The sequence below is a fragment of the Ornithodoros turicata genome, unplaced genomic scaffold (assembly GCF_037126465.1).
Source record: "Ornithodoros turicata isolate Travis unplaced genomic scaffold, ASM3712646v1 Chromosome85, whole genome shotgun sequence".
NCBI classification, from domain to species: Eukaryota; Metazoa; Arthropoda; class Arachnida; order Ixodida; family Argasidae; genus Ornithodoros; species Ornithodoros turicata.
Window position 1 is genome coordinate 373,998 of NW_026999393.1, and position 22,357 is coordinate 396,354.

Genomic DNA, 22,357 nt, shown 5'->3' on the forward strand with positions numbered 1-22,357 from the left:
GGACGAATGTTTCCATGTAGGATTGTCACTTTTCAGCTGACGTAAAAAATAAGGTAGCTGATGGTGTCATATTTCGCTTCCTTCATTCCGTAATGACTGCGGTGGCGCCACAATAAACGCACTATTCGACGCATTTCGACCTCATGTTTTCCCCTCTAGACCGGAAATGTAACAGTTTCGTTTTTGCAGGTGGTTTTCGGAAAGAGCTTTAGGACAAATGTTTCCATGTAGGACTGTCACTTTTCAGCTGACGTAAAAAACAAGGTAGCTGATGGTGTCATATTTTGCTTCCTTCATTCCGTGAATGACTGCGGTGGCGCCACAATAAACGCACTATTCGACACATTTCGACCTCGTGTTTTTCCCTCTAGACCGGAAATATAACAGTTTCGTTTTTGCATGTGGTTTTTGGAAAGAGCTTTAGGACAAATGTTTCCATGCAGGATCGTCACTTTTCAGCTGTCGTAAAAAACAAGGTAGCTGATGGTGTCATATTTTGCTTCCTTCATTCCGTGAATGACTGCGGTGGCGCCACAATAAACGCACTATTCGACACATTTCGACCTCGTGTTTTTCGCTCTAGACCCGAAATATAACAGTTTCGTTTTTGCACGTGGTTTTTGGAAAGAGTTTTAGGACGAATGTTTCCATGTAGGATTGTCACTTTTCAGCTGACGTAAAAAATAAGGTAGCTGATGGTGTCATCGCTTCCTTCATTCCGTAATGACTGCGGTGGCGCCACAATAAACGCACTATTCGACGCATTTCGACCTCGTGTTTTCCCTTCTAGACCCGAAATGTAACAGTTTCGTTTGTGCACGTGGTTTTTGGAAAGAGCTTTAGGACAAATGTTTCCATGCAGGATCGTCACTTTTCAGCTGTCGTAAAAAACAAGGTAGCCGATGGTGTCATATTTTGCTTCCTTCATTCCGTGAATGACTGCGGTGGCGCCACAATAAACGCACTATTCGACACATTTCGACCTCGTGTTTTTTGCTCTAGACCGGAAATATAACAGTTTCGTTTGTGCACGTGGTTTTTGAAAGAGTTTTAGGACAAATGTCTCCACGCAGGATTGTCACTTTTCAGCTGACGTAAAAAATAAGGTAGCTGATGGTGTCATATTTCGCTTCCTTCATTCCGTAATGACTGCGGTGGCGCCACAATAAACGCACTATTCGACGCATTTCGACCTCATGTTTTCCCCTCTAGACCGGAAATGTAACAGTTTCGTTTTTGCACGTGGTTTTCGGAAAGAGCTTTAGGACAAATGTTTCCATGTAGGACTGTCACTTTTCAGCTGACGTAAAAAATAAGGTAGCTGATGGTGTCATATTTTGCTTCCTTCATTCCGTGAATGACTGCGGTGGCGCCACAATAAACGCACTATTCGACACATTTCGACCTCGTGTTTTTCCCTCTAGACCGGAAATATAACAGTTTCGTTTGTGCACGTGGTTTTTGAAAGAGTTTTAGGACAAATGTCTCCACGCAGGATTGTCACTTTTCAGCTGACGTAAGAAATAAGGTAGCTGATGGTGTCATATTTTGCTTCCTTCATTCCGAGAATGACTGCGATGGCGCCACAATAAACGCACTATTCGACGCATTTCGACATCGTGTTTTTCCCTCTAGACCGGAAATATAACATTTTCGTTTTTGCACGTGGTTTTTGGAAAGAGCTTTAGGACAAATGTTTCCATGCAGGATCGTCACTTTTCAGCTGACGTAAAAAACAAGGTAGCTGATGGTGTCATATTTTGCTTCCTTCATTCCGTGAATGACTGCGGTGGCGCCACAATAAACGCACTATTCGACACATTTCGACTTCGTGTTTTTCCCTCTAGACCGGGAATATAACAGTTTCGTTTTTGCACGTGGTTTTTGCAAAGAGTTTTAGGACAAATGTTTCCACGCAGGATTGTCACTTTTCAGCTGATGTAAAAAATAAGGTAGCTGATGGTGTCATATTTTGCTTCCTTCATTCCGTAATGACTGCGGTGGCGCCACAATAAACGCACTATTCGACACATTTCGACCTCGTGTTTTTCCCTCTAGACCGGAAATATAACAGTTTCGTTTTTGCACGTGGTTTTTGGAAAGAGCTTTAGGACAAATGTTTCCATGCAGGATCGTCACTTTTCAGCTGTCGTAAAAAACAAGGTAGCTGATGGTGTCATATTTTGCTTCCTTCATTCCGTGAATGACTGCGGTGGCGCCACAATAAACGCACTATTCGACACATTTCGACCTCGTGTTTTTCGCTCTAGACCCGAAATATAACAGTTTCGTTTTTGCACGTGGTTTTTGGAAAGAGTTTTAGGACGAATGTTTCCATGTAGGATTGTCACTTTTCAGCTGACGTAAAAAATAAGGTAGCTGATGGTGTCATCGCTTCCTTCATTCCGTAATGACTGCGGTGGCGCCACAATAAACGCACTATTCGACGCATTTCGACCTCGTGTTTTCCCTTCTAGACCGGAAATGTAACAGTTTCGTTTGTGCACGTGGTTTTTGGAAAGAGCTTTAGGACAAATGTTTCCATGCAGGATCGTCACTTTTCAGCTGTCGTAAAAAACAAGGTAGCCGATGGTGTCATATTTTGCTTCCTTCATTCCGTGAATGACTGCGGTGGCGCCACAATAAACGCACTATTCGACACATTTCGACCTCGTGTTTTTTGCTCTAGACCGGAAATATAACAGTTTCGTTTGTGCACGTGGTTTTTGAAAGAGTTTTAGGACAAATGTCTCCACGCAGGATTGTCACTTTTCAGCTGACGTAAAAAATAAGGTAGCTGATGGTGTCATATTTCGCTTCCTTCATTCCGTAATGACTGCGGTGGCGCCACAATAAACGCACTATTCGACGCATTTCGACCTCATGTTTTCCCCTCTAGACCGGAAATGTAACAGTTTCGTTTTTGCACGTGGTTTTCGGAAAGAGCTTTAGGACAAATGTTTCCATGTAGGACTGTCACTTTTCAGCTGACGTAAAAAATAAGGTAGCTGATGGTGTCATATTTTGCTTCCTTCATTCCGTGAATGACTGCGGTGGCGCCACAATAAACGCACTATTCGACACATTTCGACCTCGTGTTTTTCCCTCTAGACCGGAAATATAACAGTTTCGTTTGTGCACGTGGTTTTTGAAAGAGTTTTAGGACAAATGTCTCCACGCAGGATTGTCACTTTTCAGCTGACGTAAGAAATAAGGTAGCTGATGGTGTCATATTTTGCTTCCTTCATTCCGAGAATGACTGCGATGGCGCCACAATAAACGCACTATTCGACGCATTTCGACATCGTGTTTTTCCCTCTAGACCGGAAATATAACATTTTCGTTTTTGCACGTGGTTTTTGGAAAGAGCTTTAGGACAAATGTTTCCATGCAGGATCGTCACTTTTCAGCTGACGTAAAAAACAAGGTAGCTGATGGTGTCATATTTTGCTTCCTTCATTCCGTGAATGACTGCGGTGGCGCCACAATAAACGCACTATTCGACACATTTCGACTTCGTGTTTTTCCCTCTAGACCGGGAATATAACAGTTTCGTTTTTGCACGTGGTTTTTGCAAAGAGTTTTAGGACAAATGTTTCCACGCAGGATTGTCACTTTTCAGCTGATGTAAAAAATAAGGTAGCTGATGGTGTCATATTTTGCTTCCTTCATTCCGTAATGACTGCGGTGGCGCCACAATAAACGCACTATTCGACACATTTCGACCTCGTGTTTTTCCCTCTAGACCGGAAATATAACAGTTTCGTTTTTGCACGTGGTTTTTGGAAAGAGCTTTAGGACAAATGTTTCCATGCAGGATCGTCACTTTTCAGCTGTCGTAAAAAACAAGGTAGCTGATGGTGTCATATTTTGCTTCCTTCATTCCGTGAATGACTGCGGTGGCGCCACAATAAACGCACTATTCGACACATTTCGACCTCGTGTTTTTCGCTCTAGACCCGAAATATAACAGTTTCGTTTTTGCACGTGGTTTTTGCAAAGAGTTTTAGGACAAATGTTTCCACGCAGGATTGTCACTTTTCAGCTGATGTAAAAAATAAGGTAGCTGATGGTGTCATATTTTGCTTCCTTCATTCCGTGAATGACTGCGGTGGCGCCACAATGAACGCACTATTCGACACATTTCGACTTCGTGTTTTTTTCCTCTAGACCGGGAATATAACAGTTTCGTTTGTGCAAGTGGTTTTTGGAAAGAGTTTTAGGACAAATGTTTCCATGTAGGATTGTCACTTTTCAGCTGACGTAAAAAATAAGGTAGCTGATGGTGTCATATTTCGCTTCATTCATTCCGTAATGACCGCGGTGGCGCCACAATAAACGCACTATTCGACGCATTTCGACCTCGTGTTTTCCCCTCTAGACCGGAAATGTAACAGTTTCGTTTTTGCACGTGGTTTTTGGAAAGAGCTTTAGGACAAATGTTTCCATGCAGGACTGTCACTTTTCAGCTGACGTAAAAAATAAGGTAGCTGATGGTGTCATATTTTGCTTCCTTCATTCCGTGAATGACTGCGGTGGCGCCACAATAAACGCACTATTCGACACATTTCGACCTCGTGTTTTTCCCTCTAGACCGGAAATATAACAGTTTCGTTTGTGCACGTGGTTTTTGGAAAGTTTTAGGATAAATGTTTCCACGCAGGATTGTCACTTTTCAGCTGACGTAAAAAATAAGGTAGCTGATGGTCTCATATTTTGCTTCCTTCATTCCGTGAATGACTGCGGTGGCGCCACAATAAACGCACTATTCGACACATTTCGACCTCGTGTTTTTCCCTCTAGACCGGAAATATAACAGTTTCGTTTGTGCACGTGGTTTTTGGAAAGAGTTTTAGGACAAATGTTTCCATGCAGGATTGTCACTTTTCAGCTGACGTAAAAAATAAGGCAGCTGATGGTGTCATATTTTGCTTCCTTCATTCCGTGAATGACTGCGGTGGCGCCACAATAAACGCACTATTCGACGCATTTCGACCTCGTGTTTTCCCTTCTAGACCGGAAATGTAACAGTTTCGTTTGTGCACGTGGTTTTTGGAAAGAGTTTTAGGACAAATGTTTCCACGCAAGATTGTCACTTTTCAGCTGACGTAAAAAATAAGGTAGCTGATGGTGTCATATTTTGCTTCCTTCATTCCGTGAATGACTGCGGTGGCGCCACAATAAACGCACTATTCGACACATTTCGACCTCGTGTTTTTCCCTCTAGACCGGGAATATAACAGTTTCGTTTGTGCACGTGATTTTTGGAAAGAGATTTAGGACAAATGTTTCCATGTAGGATTGTCACTTTTCAGCTGACGTAAAAAATAAGGTAGCTGATGGTGTCATATTTCGCTTCCTTCATTCCGTAATGACCGCGGTGGCGCCACAATAAACGCACTATTCGATGCATTTCGACCTCGTGTTTTCCCCTCTAGACCGGAAATGTAACAGTTTCGTTTTTGCACGTGGTTTTTGGAAAGAGTTTTAGGACAAATGTTTCCATGCAGGACTGTCACTTTTCAGCTGACGTAAAAAATAAGGTAGCTGATGGTGTCATATTTTGCTTCCTTCATTCCGTGAATGACTGCGCTGGCGCCACAATAAACGCACTATTCGACACATTTCAACCTCGTGTTTTTCCCTCTAGACCGGAAATATAACAGTTTCGTTTGTGCACGTGGTTTTTGGAAAGAGTTTTAGGACAAATGTTTCCGTGCAGGATTGTCACTTTTCAGCTGACGTAAAAAATAAGGTAGCTGATGGTGTCATATTTTGCTTCCTTCATTCCGTGAATGACTGCGGTGGCGCCACAATAAACGCACTATTCGACGCATTTCGACCTCGTGTTTTCCCTTCTAGACCGGAAATGTAACAGTTTCGTTTGTGCACGTGGTTTTTGGAAAGAGCTTTAGGACAAATGTTTCCATGCAGGATTGTCACTTTTCAGCTGACGTAAAAAATAAGGTAGCTGATGGTGTCATAATTCACTTCCTTCATTCCGTGAATGACTGCGGTGGCGCCACAATAAACGCACTATTCTACACATTTCGACCTCGTGTTTTTCCCTCTAGACCGGAAATATAACAGTTTCGTTTGTGCACGTGGTTTTTGGAAAGAGTTTTAGGACAAATGTTTCCATGCAGCATTGTCACTTTTCAGGTGACGTAAACAATAAGGTAGCTGATGGTGTCATATTTTGCTTCCTTCGTTCCGTGAATGACTGCGGTGGCGCCACAATAAACGCACTATTCGACGCACTTCGACCTCGTGTTTTCCCCTCTAGACCGGAAATGTAACAGTTTCGTTTGTGCACGTGGTTTTTGGAAAGAGCTTTAGGACAAATGTTTCCATGCAGGATTGTCACTTTTCAGCTGACGTAAAAAATAAGGTAGCTGATGGTGTCATATTTTGCTTCCTTCGTTCCGTGAATGACTGCGGTGGCGCCACAATAAACGCACTATTCCACACATTTCGATCTCGTGTTTTTCCCTCTAGACCGGACATATAACAGTTTCGTTTGTGCACGTGGTTTTTGGAAAGAGTTTTAGGACAAATGTTTCCATGCAGGATTGTCACTTTTCAGCTGACGTAAAAAATAAGGTAGCTGATGGTGTCATATTTTGCTTCCTTCGTTCCGTGAATGACTGCGGTGGCGCCACAATCAACGCACTATTCCACACATTTCGACCTCGTGTTTTTCCCTCTAGACCGGAAATATAACAGTTTCGTTTGTGCACGTGGTTTTTGGAAAGAGCTTTAGGACAAATGTTTCCATGCAGGATTGTCACTTTTCAGCTGACGTAAAAAATAAGGTAGCTGATGGTGTCATATTTTGCTTCCTTCATTCCGTGAATGACTGCGGTGGCGCCACAATAAACGCACTATTCGACGCATTTCGACCTCGTGTTTTCGCCTCCAGACCGGAAATGTAACAGTTTCGTTTGTGCACGTGGTTTTTGGAAAGAGCTTTAAGGGCCAGTTCTCACTTGGCGACGCCCGACGCGGCGTCGTGAGCGGGCGGCGGAAATAGACGCGCATTTCCGGAGTCGGGAGAGGAGAGACGTCGAGCCAAAAAAACTGCCATGTCGAACTTCTTTCACGACGTCGGCGAGAGCTGCCGAGAACGACAGCTGGCGACCAATTAGGTGACACAGAAATGCCACGCCCCCTGATTTTTCGTCTGCTTTGGACGACGGAAGGCCACTGTGGTGGGAACATGAATACTGTGCGCGCTGACGGGGCGGAGGAAATGCACCTCTACTTCCGCCGCCCGCTCACGACGCCGCGTCGCGCGTCGCCAAGTGAGAACTGGCCCTAAGACAAATGGTTCCATGCAGGATTGTCACTTTTCAACTGACGTAACCCAGGGAGCACATGGTGGGCTAGTAGACGTCTAAATGATGTCTAAAAAAAGAGATAAGAAATGTCTATAGAATGTCTAGGCACTGGACCAAATGTCAAGTATCCGTCCACTAGACGTCAAATAACACGACTAACGTTAGCCTAGCACCTAGCCATCTAGCCCTGGACATCCGATGTCTATGTACCTAGCCGAGATTTAGACATTCTTTTGACCTGGATGTCTGGAACAGGGTCAGATACTTAACCATGTATTATACATAAAGTCTACTGCTAGACCAATTTTATCCCTCCATTCAGGCGACAGGTCTAGGGTTATACATTTCCTGTACCTTACTTTAGCCACCCTTAGACGTACTTTAGACCATGACTAGTCCTGCTACCGCCGTGGCATGCATTCATGCAGAAATGTGATATAATTGATTGCAACATGGATCTCAGCATTAACATTTATTCACAGTAAACCACGCACGAAGTCTATGGTACAAAACTCAGTCTAAAACTGGATTGACTTTGCTGCCAAGCAGGCGTCTTGTGTTTTGACTGAGGAGTGTTGAACTGGCAGCAGGATGTTGATGGCCACCTCATTCCTTTCTGCCAATGAGTGATCGTTGGTGCTGCAGCACTGCCTCCAATGACTCACTGTGGCTAGAAAATAGAACAAAACATGTCAGAAAGCATTATGTAGCCTGCTAGTTCTAACTAGTTTGTTTAGTGGCTATGCACACTTTTTCACGGGATGCTTGTCTGGCAACATGAAAGCAAAAACTGTGTCAACGCATCAACACTCATCTGAGAGACACATAAAGAAAAGAAGCTGCAAGTACAAAAATCACAGGACTGTTACAGCTGCACAACATGAATTGCAGCAACAGCTGAAAATCTGTGTGACTACCTGATGTGGACGCTAGAGCCCTGCACCATCCGTGGATAGAAGCGAATATCCGCAGGATACTTGCGGATTCGGATGAAAATTTATCACTTTCTGCGGTGTGCGGATCGGATTGCTCGCGGTCGGATGCGGGGCAGCGGATTGGATGCGGATATACCGCATGCTATAATTTTACTACTAGCAATTTATTTGTATTGCAATTGCAATTTCTGAAGAAAGAGCGATGTGGGACCCTAGACAGCAGGGTGTCGAAAGAGGGCGACATTGTGATTGTGCGCTGGAGGGATAATGGCATTGTCAACATGGCATCCAGCCTTGTAGGAGTCCATCCTGTCAGTGAAGTGCGGAGTAGGAGCGAAGCAAAAAAGGAGCATGTCAGCATACAGGCCATTCAGTACTACAATAAGTTCATGTGGGGTGTCGACAAACTAGACTTTGTCATGTCACTGTATCCCTTGCGCACAAAGACGAAGAAGTGGCCGGTGAGGATGATATCCCATTTTGCATCCTTAGCAATGGCAAATTCATGGTTGGAATACCTGAGGGATGCCAGTGCCGAGGGTCTTCCCAAGAAGGAAGTAAGAGACATGATGAAGTTCCAGGTTGATGCTGCTCTCAGCGTGATTGGAACAAGCCTGTAGAAAAAAAAGAGAGGTCGTCCAAGTGGACTGCAGCTGACTGCAGGCACATACAGTTAATCGGCACGGGGAACCCGCCGTCCTGACTCACACGAATACGTTCGCACAATTCCTGGCAAGTCACCATAAATGTTTGATCAGCTTCGGGAATCTATGCCTCCTGTCTTGACGCCACACATACAGAATAATAAATTTGCTGAAAACGAAGCATAAAGGCCGACCCGCATGGAGTGTGTTTCTGTGTGCTACGTGAGAAGTCTCTGTGCTCTGAGTGAATATGATGAGGAACCTTACCTAACTTTCAAATAGACAGCCTATTGTTATATCATACAGATTATGTATATCTAATACACTACTTCTCTGAAAATTATCTTTGGTAAAATCTTAATAGGCAATGTTAGCAACTATGCCCATCATTTCTTTTTGTTTTTCACACGATTACTAGCTAACTCAAATTTTATGTACTGGCTTTGCTTATTATTACTCCTTACTCACATAGCAGGCTTTCTAATGATTTGCAAATGGATACCATGCGGAAATGTGGTGACGACAGAATGTTCCAGAAGTTTTACAGGATGCCCTCGACCACATTTGATAAACTACATCGCCTGGTTCAAAGTGCTCCATCCAAAGAGCATGCTGTGAGGGAGCCCATCTCCTCGCATGAAAGGCCCGCTATGACGATCCGGTAAACTCAACACTTCCTTCAGCATATTCTGACATGTGCCTGGCATGTGTTGCACTGAGATAAAGATAATGAAACCACAATACTGGTATAACAAGAAACACATGATCAAATGTCCAGGTTCCTTTCATCTGGGATGCAGATTATGGACGTCGCACTTGCCTACCTAGTGGGGCTGGAGACCGCAAGGGAGGCCATCCACGTAACATGCAAAGTGTCATGGAGTAGACTACAACCACTAATGATGAAGGTAACGTCAACATTGCATAGCAGCCAAACTTTGTTATTGTTCTAAGTTTTAATCCAAACTCTTCATGATGCAGCCACCCACCAAATCGAAGTGGGAGAAGATTGCCCTCGGGTATGCACAGAGCTGGAGTTTCCCGAACTGTTTGGGTGCAGTGGACGGAAAGCATGTCCAAATCGGTGCTCCCAAAAAGTCTGGCAGCATGTTTTACAACTACAAGGCAAGACAATGTGAAGGATATTAATGTACACGTAGGTTGCACTGCAGTACTAAATGCGATTCCTTCACAGAACATGTTCAATTGTGCTGATGGCTGTTGTTGACAGCAAGTACCGCTTCAGGATGATTTATGTGGGAACACCAGGAAGAGCTGCAGATAGTGCAGTGTTTAAGGAGTCAGCCATTGGAAGAAGGCTCCTGTCTGGCACATTGCAAATGCCCGGAATTGCAAGGCTGCCAAACTCTGATGATGTTTTCCCTCATGTACTGATAGATGAGGCTCTTCAGCTCTGACAAGACTTCTTGCATCCCTATCCTGGCAAGATGCTGCCACCTGATGAGACAATCTTCAACTACAGACTGTCCCATGCAATGTAAAACACCCAGAATTTTCCATTTAAAATGTTCACTGACATGTTATTATTTATTATGCTATAGGCGATGTTCTGAAAATGCCTTCGGCATCCTGGCCAACCGCTGGCGAATTTTTCTGAGCGTCATCAACCTGTCTCCAGAAAATGTGGAGAATGTTGTCCTTGCCTCCTGTGTCCTCCACGACTACCTCGTGAATCAGAGGTTGCTAACTGAAGAAGAGGACACCCCTGATGAATTTGGCAACTGCAGGAGAGGTTCCTGGAGAAATATAGAACAGGAACATCGGACAGCACTGTTGGACGTCCAGTGAACATCAGCACGCAACTACAGCACTGACGCAGCAGGCGTCCGCAACATGTACAAGGAGTACTTTACAAGTCCAGCTGGCCAAGTGTCATGGTAATGGAAAAAATGCCACCTGGAACCACCACCACACAGCATTGTGTGAAGAAGCCTGAAGAATTCACACCGCAGACGCGCTGAAATACGGTGGCAGAGCCAGTTTTCACGAGACGAATCACGAGGCCACCGTAATACGCTCAATGCGGGTCGGCCTTAAGTGCATCTATTCGGACACCATATGGGTAAACAAGCATACGAGCCAGAGCCAGCGTCCCAAGAGTCACTAAATAAGCTACACTTCAGAGTATCAACACTGAGTTCCAAGAGCGAGCATGCGCCATCCTGTTTCCGTGCCACGCTACCCATGCGCACTTTAGTGCACGATGCCATGCATCGTGCACGGGTGAAATGTTCCTTTCGTTAACAAGCAGCAGTTGACGGCCTTGAGCTCACCTTGACATCTTCGGGACGCTTTGGTGCACAATACATGAATACAACATGTTGAAGTGATACTACGAAACATAATTTCATTGTACAGTCGAACCTCTGAATAACGAACGTCTATTTAACGAAATTATCTATTTAACGTACATATTTTGTGACGTTTACGCGTCCCCGTAGACCTCAATGCATTTCTAAAGTCTATTTAACGAAATGCCTTCATTTGGTTGTCTCCATTTAACGAAAGCCGCGGGCAACGGAAAGCTTCCACACGGGTCGCTTCCCCCGTCGCGCAGGAGAAGGGAGGAGTTTTGACGCTGACCTCACGTGAGTTCTCATTGGTTATTGGCGTTATAAGTGCACGACCACGATCGTTCAAAAATGCTGCAGGAATCCCCGTAAAGTACGTGGCGAACACTAAAGCGTGGATGACGCGCAGCATTTTCGTAGAATGGCTGAACGAGCTCAACAACGACATGAAGAACCAGACAAGAAATGTGTGCCTGCTTGTGAACAATTGTTCGGCGCACCACATTCGGGGTCTGGAACTAAGCAATGTGCAAGTGCACTTCTTTCCCACAAACTGCACATCGTTGATTCAGCCTTTGGACCAAGGCATAATAAACAGTGTAAAGTTTGCGTACCGGCGTCGCCTGATCGACAGGCTCCTCCTAAACCTGAGGTTAAAATTGCCCACAAAAGTGGAAGTCTCCCATATGGCGGAGATGCTGTCAGCTGCGTGGCAGTCAACGGGAGCGGTGATCATTGCGAACTGCTTTCGAAAGGCCTTGCTTGGCCTCTGCGAGCAGGAAACAGCAGCAGAAACTGAAACTGTGCAACCTGGGCTCGTTCAGGCATGGGAATCTCTGATGGATTGGGAGGGTGCAGTGCCGGCGGGCGTGGAACTATCCGAATACATCAACGGTGACAGTTGTGTCGTAGCTACCGAGGAGCTCGACGACGACGACGACGATGTCGTGGACTCAGTGCGTGACACGGGGGACGCCGGGGACACTGTCGAAAGCGATGGACCGGACGAAGAGCCAAAGCCTACTACAGCTACTGATGTCCTCAAATCAATCGACTCACTGCGCCGTTAGGCGACAGCGCAAGAGAACCAGGAAGGAGCAGTGGAGGCGATCTGGACTTATGAACGTTGTGTGCTTCCGACGTTAACAAGGACGGTTCGGGCAAAGCTCACGGATTACTTTGTACGGCCATGAGTGACATCTGCATTCAGTTGTAAATAAAGTACGTGTTATTTGCTAATGTGACTCCCTAATTTGCCATTTGTTTGTCTTTCAGTGTGGAGGACTGTTTTATGGCGACTTACGCATTCTACTACAGTTGAACCTCTCAATAACGAACGTCGATTTAACGAAATCCTCTGTTTAACGAAAAATTTCCGTTGCACGAACGCATCCCTATAGATGCCAATGTATTTTTGCATTCGATTTAACGAAATACATTCGTTTGGTCACCTCTATTTAACGAAGTCTCTGGGCTTTTCTGCACGTGTCTTTCCCCTTCACCACGAAGAAAAGGAGGAGAAACCTTCCCTCTCTGTTGTCCTTACGCGAGTTTTCGTTGGTTACTTTGGTTGTCACGTGCTGTAGGCACGAGGGTGCCGACATGTGCGTCTCCGCCGCCGGTAGTCGTTGCGCCGACGCCGTTTCGAAACCGGCGCGAGGGTCTCTCCGCACCTGTTTTCGGACAAGAAAACACGCATTGCTGACATCGCACAAAGTCTAATTTGCTTGTGTTGATGAAGACGACACTACGTTGCGGTTTTGTGCCTTTTCATTACTTGTTTTTGTTCGCGCCGCTGATGCGTGAGAAGGCACGAACTGATGCTGACGGTGGTAAAATGGGCATGAAGCCCCTGTCGTTCAAGGTTCCATCAGACCCGTTTCTCGTTCTTTTCGGCGGTGTACAGTTGTTCTTTCCGGACGTCATGAGTGCAAGTGAACCAACCAAGAAACTTCGATACGCGATCGTGTAGGAGAAAGCAGTCGAGGTCATCCAGAGTTACGATGGTTATGAACGCTCAGAACGATATTGTGCACAAATTACTCGTTACCTAGCGTTATGTAATGAATAAAGCCTGATATTTTGTGCCCTTCTTACCTTAGTACCTGTTTTATGACAAATGACGTTTTGCGGTACGCGCGGCGCTGGTAGTGCGGCGGCCATCTTTGTTTAACTTGGCGTGTTCCATTTAACGAATATCTCGATTTAACGAAACAAAGAACCAGCATTCACAAATTTCTTATATATCGGTGGATCGGCCGTGCTTTTTTTTAATAATTTTTTTGCGTGATCGGTTTAACGAAGTCCTCTATTTAACGAATTAAAATGCCAACATTTGCAATTTCGTTATATAGAGGTTCAACTGTACAACTAAAGTATGGTCAGCGTCGACAAGCCTGAACATACAATAGGTAATTACAAAATAAAGTCTGGAGTAGCCAAGTGGACAATACACTGTATACCGTATTTTATCGAATCTAAGGACCCCGCGATTCTAAGGACCCCCCTTAGTTTGGCCCCTGCAATTTTAGAGAAGTTTGCACACAAATCTAAGGATCCTTGCGCAGAGCCTGGCGTGGCAAGACCATTCGCGTTGGGCCCTCCGCGCCTCCGCCATAACTTCACGGCAATGCCTCCCGTGACCCCCGTGACGTTGAGTCATCCTTCGCCCTCGCTTCGTTTCTCCTCGCCGACCGTGCGGAGTCCGCCAGCCACGTGCGACCCTGCACTCCACAGAGGTTTTGGTTGCGCGGCTTCGCTGGACACTCGCTTGTCTTGCCATAGCGATGACTTCAAGACGTGAATCGTACTCCGCACAGTTTAAGCGGAAAGTTATCTTGTGCGCCGAATCGAAGAGTAACCACTACGCTGCAGAAGAATACGGTGTTGGCAGGACATGTGTGATACGATGGCGGCGGCGGCGGGACAAGATTTTCGGCTGTGCCTCCACGAGGAAGAAGTTCACGGGCCCCCAACGGGGACAGCACCCGGAGCTCAAAGCTGAAGTTGCTGAGTACATCAGAGAAGAAAGAAGAAACGGATTTTCGGTGACTTGCGACGGCACCCGTGAGAAAGCTAATGCAGTAGCGAAGAGATTGGACATTCCTCGCAGCGTGTTTCGAGCCAGCCGTGGCTGGGTGCAACGCTTTATGAAACGCCAGGGATTTTCGATTCGTCATCGCACCACAATCTGCCAGAAGTTGCCCCAAGATTTCGAGCAGAAAGTTATCAGTTTCCAACGTTATGTGGCTGACCTCCGAAGAACAAAGGGATTCCTGATGGGACAGATAGGAAATGCAGATGAAACTGCTGTGTACTTAGACATGCCGCGGTCTACAACGGTTAATGAAGTTGGCGCAAAGGAAGTGACCATCCGTACCACGGGGCACGAAAAATTTCGTGTTACTGTAATGCTGTGCATTACGGCTGACGTCAGAAAGCTGCCTCCGTACTTGATTCTGAAGCGGAAGACCCTACCGAAACAGGAGCCATTCTCAAAGGACGTTGTTGTCCGCTGCCAAGCGCAGGGTTGGATGACATCCGAACTTATGGTGGACTGGTTGAAGACCGTGTGGCTGAGGCTTCCGGGAGCACTTTTTCGTCTCCTATCAATGTTGGTGCTCGATTCTTTCCGGGGCCACATTACGGAGGAAGTGAAGGAGCAGTGTAGGAAACACGACAGCGACCTCGTTGTTATACCTGGCGGGCTGAAATCCGTTCTCCAACCCCTCGACATCTCCATAAACAAGCCGTTTAAGGCGAATCTCCGCGCGGAATACGAAGCGTGGATTCGGGATGGTGCCTGCGAGCCGATACCAGCTGGCAAGATACAGAAGGCGTCTCCGGCAACCATCACGCAGTGGGTTTCCGATGCGTGAAAAGCCATTTGCCTAGAGATTGTCGAAAAGTCCTTCAAAAAGTGCTCGATAAGCAACGCCTCGGACGGCACAGAAGATGACATTTTGTGGGAGGATAACCTCGCCGGGAACTCCGACTCTGATTCCGTTGTTTCAACTGACGGCGGTGACGACACGTCTTAGCGCAATAAAGGCCAGGATTTTCGCTTTTTTAAAGGCATTTGTATATCTCGAAGTCATTGTACTCGAATGTAAGGACCCTCCCCTACTTTGGGCTGCCACATTTTGAAAAAAAAGGGGGTCCTTAGAATCGCGTAAATACGGTATTTCATTTGCGGGCACTAACTAATTCGAGGCTCCAGTTCAGGGCTGACCGTGAACTAATGAAAAAGACAACATGTGATTCTTGTTGTTTTAGTTTTTGTGTTGCACGAAAGATCATGTGTGCCATGCCTGCAGAATGACCACGTGGAACATTATTCACTTAATCATTTTTACTTCAAAATTTCCTGCATCTATAAAAGCTGGCTACGATTGGCAACAAATGCATGAGTGAACAAACAACTGAAGTTGTTGAAGTTGTCTTTTGAGATATATCTCAGCAAACTAGGGCAATGCTGTCAGTTTTGGGGCACTCAGCCTCTGTATGGGTGTCAGGCCTTGTGTTGTAGCATGTGAAATAGCTAAATACATGGAGCATAATGGGACCACCTGTGACTCCCCGATACTGAATGTACTGTCCAGAAGAGAGTGCCACTTGCAGAAAGGAGGCACAAGTGACACCATTTAGATAGTAGGATGTCTGTGCCATCGACTATGCTGACATTTCCCAAATTTGCACACACATACCTGCCAACCTGACTAACTTCAAGATCGGAGGACTTCCCGCAGGATGACAAGAGGAGGCCGGGGGCATTAATTTTGGACGCCACTGTATTGAGATTCATCTACGTCATACATAGCCACTATCGGGTGGGGCTGTGACCCCCTCTCGTTGCTTCCGTCAACCAAAATTACAAAGACGCGTCGTCTCCGGCTCTCCAACATTGCATTTTCTGCTGCCGCAGCAATTTCACCGGTGATGGCAGTGGGCTTCGTCCGTCCACACCAATGGCGCTTCATTTCGTGACATTTTGGGAACATCTTCCAGAAGAGCATGGTCGCTTATGCTCCACACTGGTTGGGCTCAAACAGAATACCCATGAAAAGGCACTTGGCACGTATGAGGAACATATGCAGATATTTCTTCTGTTTGGAGAACGCCATCGGAGAAGACAAACTGTTGTTGTACAAGGCTGGACTGACGAGAGGATGATAGATAGCCCGTCTTCTCGAGAAACACGGACACAATGATACACACTATCTCCCGTGATTCCAGCCATGTGTGGCCATGCCGCGAAACACATGTTACAGGCTATGTAGTTCTTCAGGAATGCATTGGCCCATTTTTTAAATGAAAATGAGAGAAGAAAAGCTCAAGGCCTCAGTTTTCCGGGAGATTGGAGGGTGAGTCCATAAAATCGGGAGACTGAACGAAATTCGGGTGTTTCCAGCATAATCGAGAAGTTGGCAGGTATACACGCATACTTCAGTCTTGTTGGGTAGGGTCCCGTGGCTACCATGGGGGAAACATCCCATGTCCTCATCACTTTTCCATCATTTACTGTTGCTGTTGCCAATTTTCTAAATGCACCAAGCTGTGATGTTGCCTAACCATACCATAGTCTTTGTACCACGTTTCGTATTTCCACATACCTGTATCACTGCAAAATGGTGTGACACCTTTCAGTAAGCAGTGTGTTAGTTATGCAGATAGATATAGCAAGCACTGAAAGTACTTCAACCAAATGGTTCCCCACGCAAACAATACGTCCCTGTGATGCCACACATCATTCAGGTTACGAGCTGCTTTGTTACAAGCTGTCTTGGACACCGAGTTACACATTGTATACATACAAAACATGGAGGCAGACATGGAAATTTACCTACCTTTCAACAGTAACTGCTGTGGTTAAGCCTTCCTGATACCCATGGGTCTTCATCCTGCCACTGTACCTTGAACAACCATAGAGCATGTTCCTTCGCTGAAATAAATTTAAAGCTATCAATGAACCCCTACAGTGCACACCCTAGAGTCATCAAGCAGAACAATGCATAACACTCAGCAGTTCCCAGCAGGGTCACAGTCAAATAGAGTCAACTATGTAGATGTCGCACCATTTCTTCACAGTCGGCTCAGGGGGATCCGCTATGCACTCAAGCACTGGCTGGACAATACTTAGTGATCACTTTATCAACCTGCAGCATATATGTCTACCAGATATTGTTTGTTTTTAACACACAGTTTCATTTGATATACTATACCTCTGCTGCTTCTATGGGGGTCCAAGTCCCCACATTTAAAAAAGTATGGGCCACTCCACTGGTTCCAAGTGCAACAGCATACGGTGAGCAACATAGTATCACTTACAGCATACAATAATGCAGCTTGATGGCCGTAAATTCAACCGTAGCAACGTACAGGCTTACACTACAGAAATGCAGTAACTGTGATGCTTGCCGATATATCCTTCACAGAACTACCTCACATAGGCGAGCACTTAAAATCTGCCGGAGAGGGCATACACATAGGTCAGGAAGGGTTTCAGGGGACTTATCGGGTACGCACCCCCTGGGAAAGTTCAGGGAGAGCGCAGGCCCCCAAGCACTCGGTGCCCATGCTACCCTTAGCACGGAGAAAATTATTGCATCATATTCACCTAAATAAAGTGCTATCGATGACGAGGGTATGTTGGCGCAAGTTTCCATATACGGGCTCCCCAAGATGAAGTAAGGGTCTGAAATGAAGCAAAAACAGGTGTGTGCAATTTTGTAACAGTCAAAGTTCTGCTGCAATGTTTATTTTGCACATTTTTCAAATTTCAAGGCACAACGTACATTTCTGTTTCCTTTCACTGCTAATAAATGTGTGGTCCCAAGTAACTTCCAGTCAGCCAGCCACCCCCATTTTGTTCCCTATTATTTGTATCTCTGATAACATGCACATAGCTATAGGGTGCAACCTGCAGCAGTAGAAGGCACTTGTTGATATGCTGGTTTCAGCCCATTTGTAGGAGGGCTACGGGTTCTGAGTTATGGCTCTAGATATGGAATATCGCTTTTCACACTGCATGGCTGGGATCTTGATAATCGTGTCGTTCATTTAATGTATCAATTATTTTATGTTTCGGCTCATAAGAAGGAAGGGATTGCAAGTTTGCCTTGAAGTTACAATTTTGAATGGGTAGCATTCTGGCACATAAGGCCATCCTGCTGACAGGGATGACAGAATGTGTGAATGGAAACTAGAAGTGAATATTTTGTAAAGTAATTGCAGCTGGGTTTCCTCGAATAATGCAAATGCAAAGTGCGGAACATGTATGTATTTGTCTACTCTACATTCGCATCCTATTAGCACCGTTTTCGAATGTGTGACTTGCAGAAATTGAACAAAAACCAGGAGCATGACATATCCCCTTTTTTCAATGTAACGCCGCTCACACAGGGTTTTCATGCAGAAAAAGCAGATTTCACTAGTCAGACATTGATGGTGATGCCAGGCGGAGCAAAGTCATCTTAGTGCAATGGAGCAGCTAGGATCGATCTTATCTGTGTTGGTAAAGGAGCACAACCATGAAAATAATGTTCTAGATGGCCAGTATAATAGGACTTATTAGATTGGTACACACGTTTTTCCGATTACAACACTCAATAGCACCGCTGACACGGTCACGTGAGGTAGAGGGAGATCATGTTCCTTGAGTGGAAGTTGAAGTTCCTGTCTGCAGGAAACATAAAAAATGCCCCGGAAGAAATGTTCCCAGAGAAAATGTTCCTCGTAACAATCACTAGAGTGGGCGCGAGGTTGTGAAGCAAGTGCAGTTATGGAACTACCTCCAAGCCCGCGGGCGCTGGCTCTGGCGCAAAAAAAAAACGCATTTGGCGCAGAATTTCACAGAATGGCGCACCTCCGCGTATGTATTCCACTGCGTCCCGCGCAATACATCGTGTTTGCAATACATACTCTCCACTTTCTAGTGAATTATTGGGGTTCAGGACATCTGGGAACAAGTATCGGCATGTACGGTTCAAGTCCTGAATGCTCAATTGCTCGCGCTGTCCTTACGCGCCTACACCCTGCGAGCACGCGCGATGTTACGCAGTAGCGGAAAGCCTGGAGTGATCCATAGTACAGGCGCCGGCAACTCCGGAATCAGCATCGTCAGTTATGCCTATCCACAATTAGTTAAAACGCAGTTGTTTAAAAACAACTCCCATGCAAACGAGCCAACATTCTATCGCAGGCACGTGACGTGTCCAATGCTCGGTAAATTTGCACCACACCCACCCACCTTTCGTCAGTACGCACACACTTGATGCACTAACAGTGCGCTTTATTGTTGACAACTTCTCTTTGAAGTACAACAACGTTCGATTCTTGTATTAAGTTAACATAGAAAACATATTGCACGATTCACGTTAGGGGTGGCGACACACTGCGGAGAACGGGGAAAAGAGGAACGAACAAACAGCGAAGTTTCACGAGCGCTACGCCAAACACAGCGATGACAGGAAACCGGGATGATAACTTTACGCTACTTGTGAAGAAACAGGTGCTGCTAATTATGTAGCACCTGTTTCTTACTCAAGGAACAGAAAAAAGTAGCACCAGTTTTCTTTTGTTCGCCTATTTAAAAGTGATAGTGAAAGCTTAATTTTGAACACCCTGTATAGTGAGCTACTGGGGGAATATCGGTAGTCCTGTTCATTCCTTTGTACAAGGATAGACGACAACAGTATTCGGAGCGAGTATACTTCGCACTTATTGTTGCGTTTTTGTTGGGGCCTGTGACTTGGCGTGACTCTGCCTTCGTTGTTCAGAGGCATGACGAGAATAGAGAGGGCGCGGGAGCATCGCTCGCGGTTTTTGTTTCGTGTTCATGCGTTCGAACCAGGCCATCTTTGTTCGGCGCAGCTGTGGCGCAGAATTAGGGAAAATTGCTTTTTCGGCGCGGGGTTGCGCAGGCAATCCCAAATGGCGCACTTTGGCGCAAATGGCGCAGCAGTTCCATCACTGCAAGTGATAAAAAGGCACCCACACACAAAAAAAGGAGGAGGAAAGAAGACTACAAACAGGAGGTACCCTATACTGCGATATGCTGCAACGTGGAGATAGTGTGTTTTGGGCCAACTTCGCTCCACGCAATTTATTTGCGCCCCTTCGAAAAAGAGAAGGGATAATAATACCAAGAGAGACTGAAAAAAAAAAAAAAAAGGCGACATACAGGAGGAACCTGAGGATGGTGATAAGCATTTAAACCATGAGAAAGTGTTCTACAATACGCGAAGGCCTGTGGACGAAGCTCACTTCCCTTGGCCACAGAGGTCAGATGACGGTTTACAAGATAACAAACGAAGAGTCGACGACTCACATTTAGTCGTAGAACCGTGGCACAGAAAATTGTGTCATGGGGAAAACCCATGCCAGCTTTCACTGTTTCAGCGAACGTTCCCCGTGAAAGTGGTCAAAGAACTCACTCAGGTCATCTACCTTGTTCACAGGGGCCATAGGTTTGTCTGTGGAACATAAGAGAAAAGCTTAGGAAGGCACAATTACTCGTAAGATCTGTGGATACAAGGCAAGGATAAAAGGCATCCTACTCTGAAGGGATTTGCCCAGAGCGCGGGGTAACAAGAAGTGAAGTGCATTCACCTTGGCCACACGGACCATGGTTTCATTGTAGGAAAAGGAAAAGTAACGCTCAGCAGGGCACACTGGCTAGTGGTGGTGCCTCATAGAAAAGTGGGTTAGCCGGCATAGCCTCCACCTGTCAATAGTGTGCCATGATCTGCACATAGAGATCTGCACGCATGACAGTACTTTCCTCTGGACCGTGGTAACTTGGCAGCAACCACCACGTCCCTGGGAGCACCCTTAGGTAAGTTGTACCCTCTATGCTTTTAGCTACCCTAATTATTTGAGTCATTGTATTGTCAGTATTGGGACCCGATCCAGACTTTTTCTTAGCACACTGTGGAAAGCCTAAGCCCACATGGAAATACCTTCCTACATATATTTCAGATCAGCAAAATGAAAATTCTGAAAACAGCAAAGGGCAGCGAATGCTTGGCGTTCAAAGGATATCAGTACACGAAGCAGAAGCTCCTGAAGACTGGTACCCGTTGGCAGTGTCCACAGGACGGGAGCTTGCAAAGGGGCAGCAATAACGTCTGCTGGTGGAGTAAAGGTCTCTGACCCTCACAATCATACCCCAGACGTCTGCAAAATCAATGGAAGTGAAGGGTCTGGACGAAGATCAAGGAACTATCTCAATGTACATTGGCGACCGCTGCTGCCATGATTTCTCAGAGCACGTATAACTTACAAGAGAAAAAGAAGGGCATGCTAAAGAGTGAACAAAGCATCAGGCGAAGCATTCGGAATGCGGTGATCATCACATTACCCTCCTGTGCCGGCCAGCCTTTCAGACCTTATCGTCGAAGAGCCATGGTCCACAAATGAGGGACTTCAACTAGAGCACTTCCTATTCTATGACAACAGGCAGGGCAGTGGCAACGAGAGGCTGCTAATTTTTGGTTCTCCTGTGTGCCTGAGGATTTTAGCAATGGAACGACCTGTGGTTCATGGATGGGAACTTTGACCTGTGCCTAATTGGTTTCGGCAACTCTACTTCGTACTTGTACCTTTGGGGCAGAGTGTAGTTCCAGCAGTCTTCGCCTCATGGTGAGCAAGGACAAGGAAAACCTACGAAAGAGTTCCTGAGGGCGACAGTGAACGCATGCGAACGTTTGGGTGTTACCCCAGACCCGGAAGAAGTCACGATGAACTTTGATCCTGCAGCCATCAATGCCGTGGGGTGTGTCCTTCACAAAGACATGAAGACGAGGTGATATTTTTTCCACTGGTGACAGAGCACTTACCGCAAGATACAGGGCCTGGGGTTGGTGTCAAGCATACAAGGCCAACGCCGACTTCAGGCTATTCATGAGGAAAGGTGGACGGCGATAAAAGAGAAATGAGCGCTACTTTTCAGCTACTTGACAAAGAAACAGGTGCTACTAGTGAAGCAGTACCTGTTTCTTACTCAAGTAGCAGAAAAGTACAACTTGCTTTTCTTTTATCGCTCGCTTTAAACATAATTTCTGGACACGTTAGAGCAAACACTCTGTATGTCCCTGCAGCCAAATGAGTAAAAGGGGGATAAGTCG

At 45.8% G+C, this 22,357-nt stretch overlaps 1 protein-coding gene across 2 annotated transcripts in view; it reads right to left on the reverse strand.

The window, feature by feature from the left end:
* Positions 1 to 7,797: 7,797 nt before the first annotated feature.
* The window catches only part of LOC135374588 (uncharacterized), a 50,773-nt gene continuing 36,213 nt past the window's right edge, over positions 7,798 to 22,357 (reverse strand). For both annotated transcript variants that reach the window (XR_010416975.1, XM_064607530.1), the window contains exon 5: positions 7,798 to 8,010. Coding sequence is in view for 1 of the 2 variants with exons in the window: in XM_064607530.1 (XP_064463600.1) it covers positions 7,947 to 8,010 (64 nt within the window). In the remaining variant the exon portion in view is untranslated. The remainder of the gene's footprint in view (positions 8,011 to 22,357) is intronic.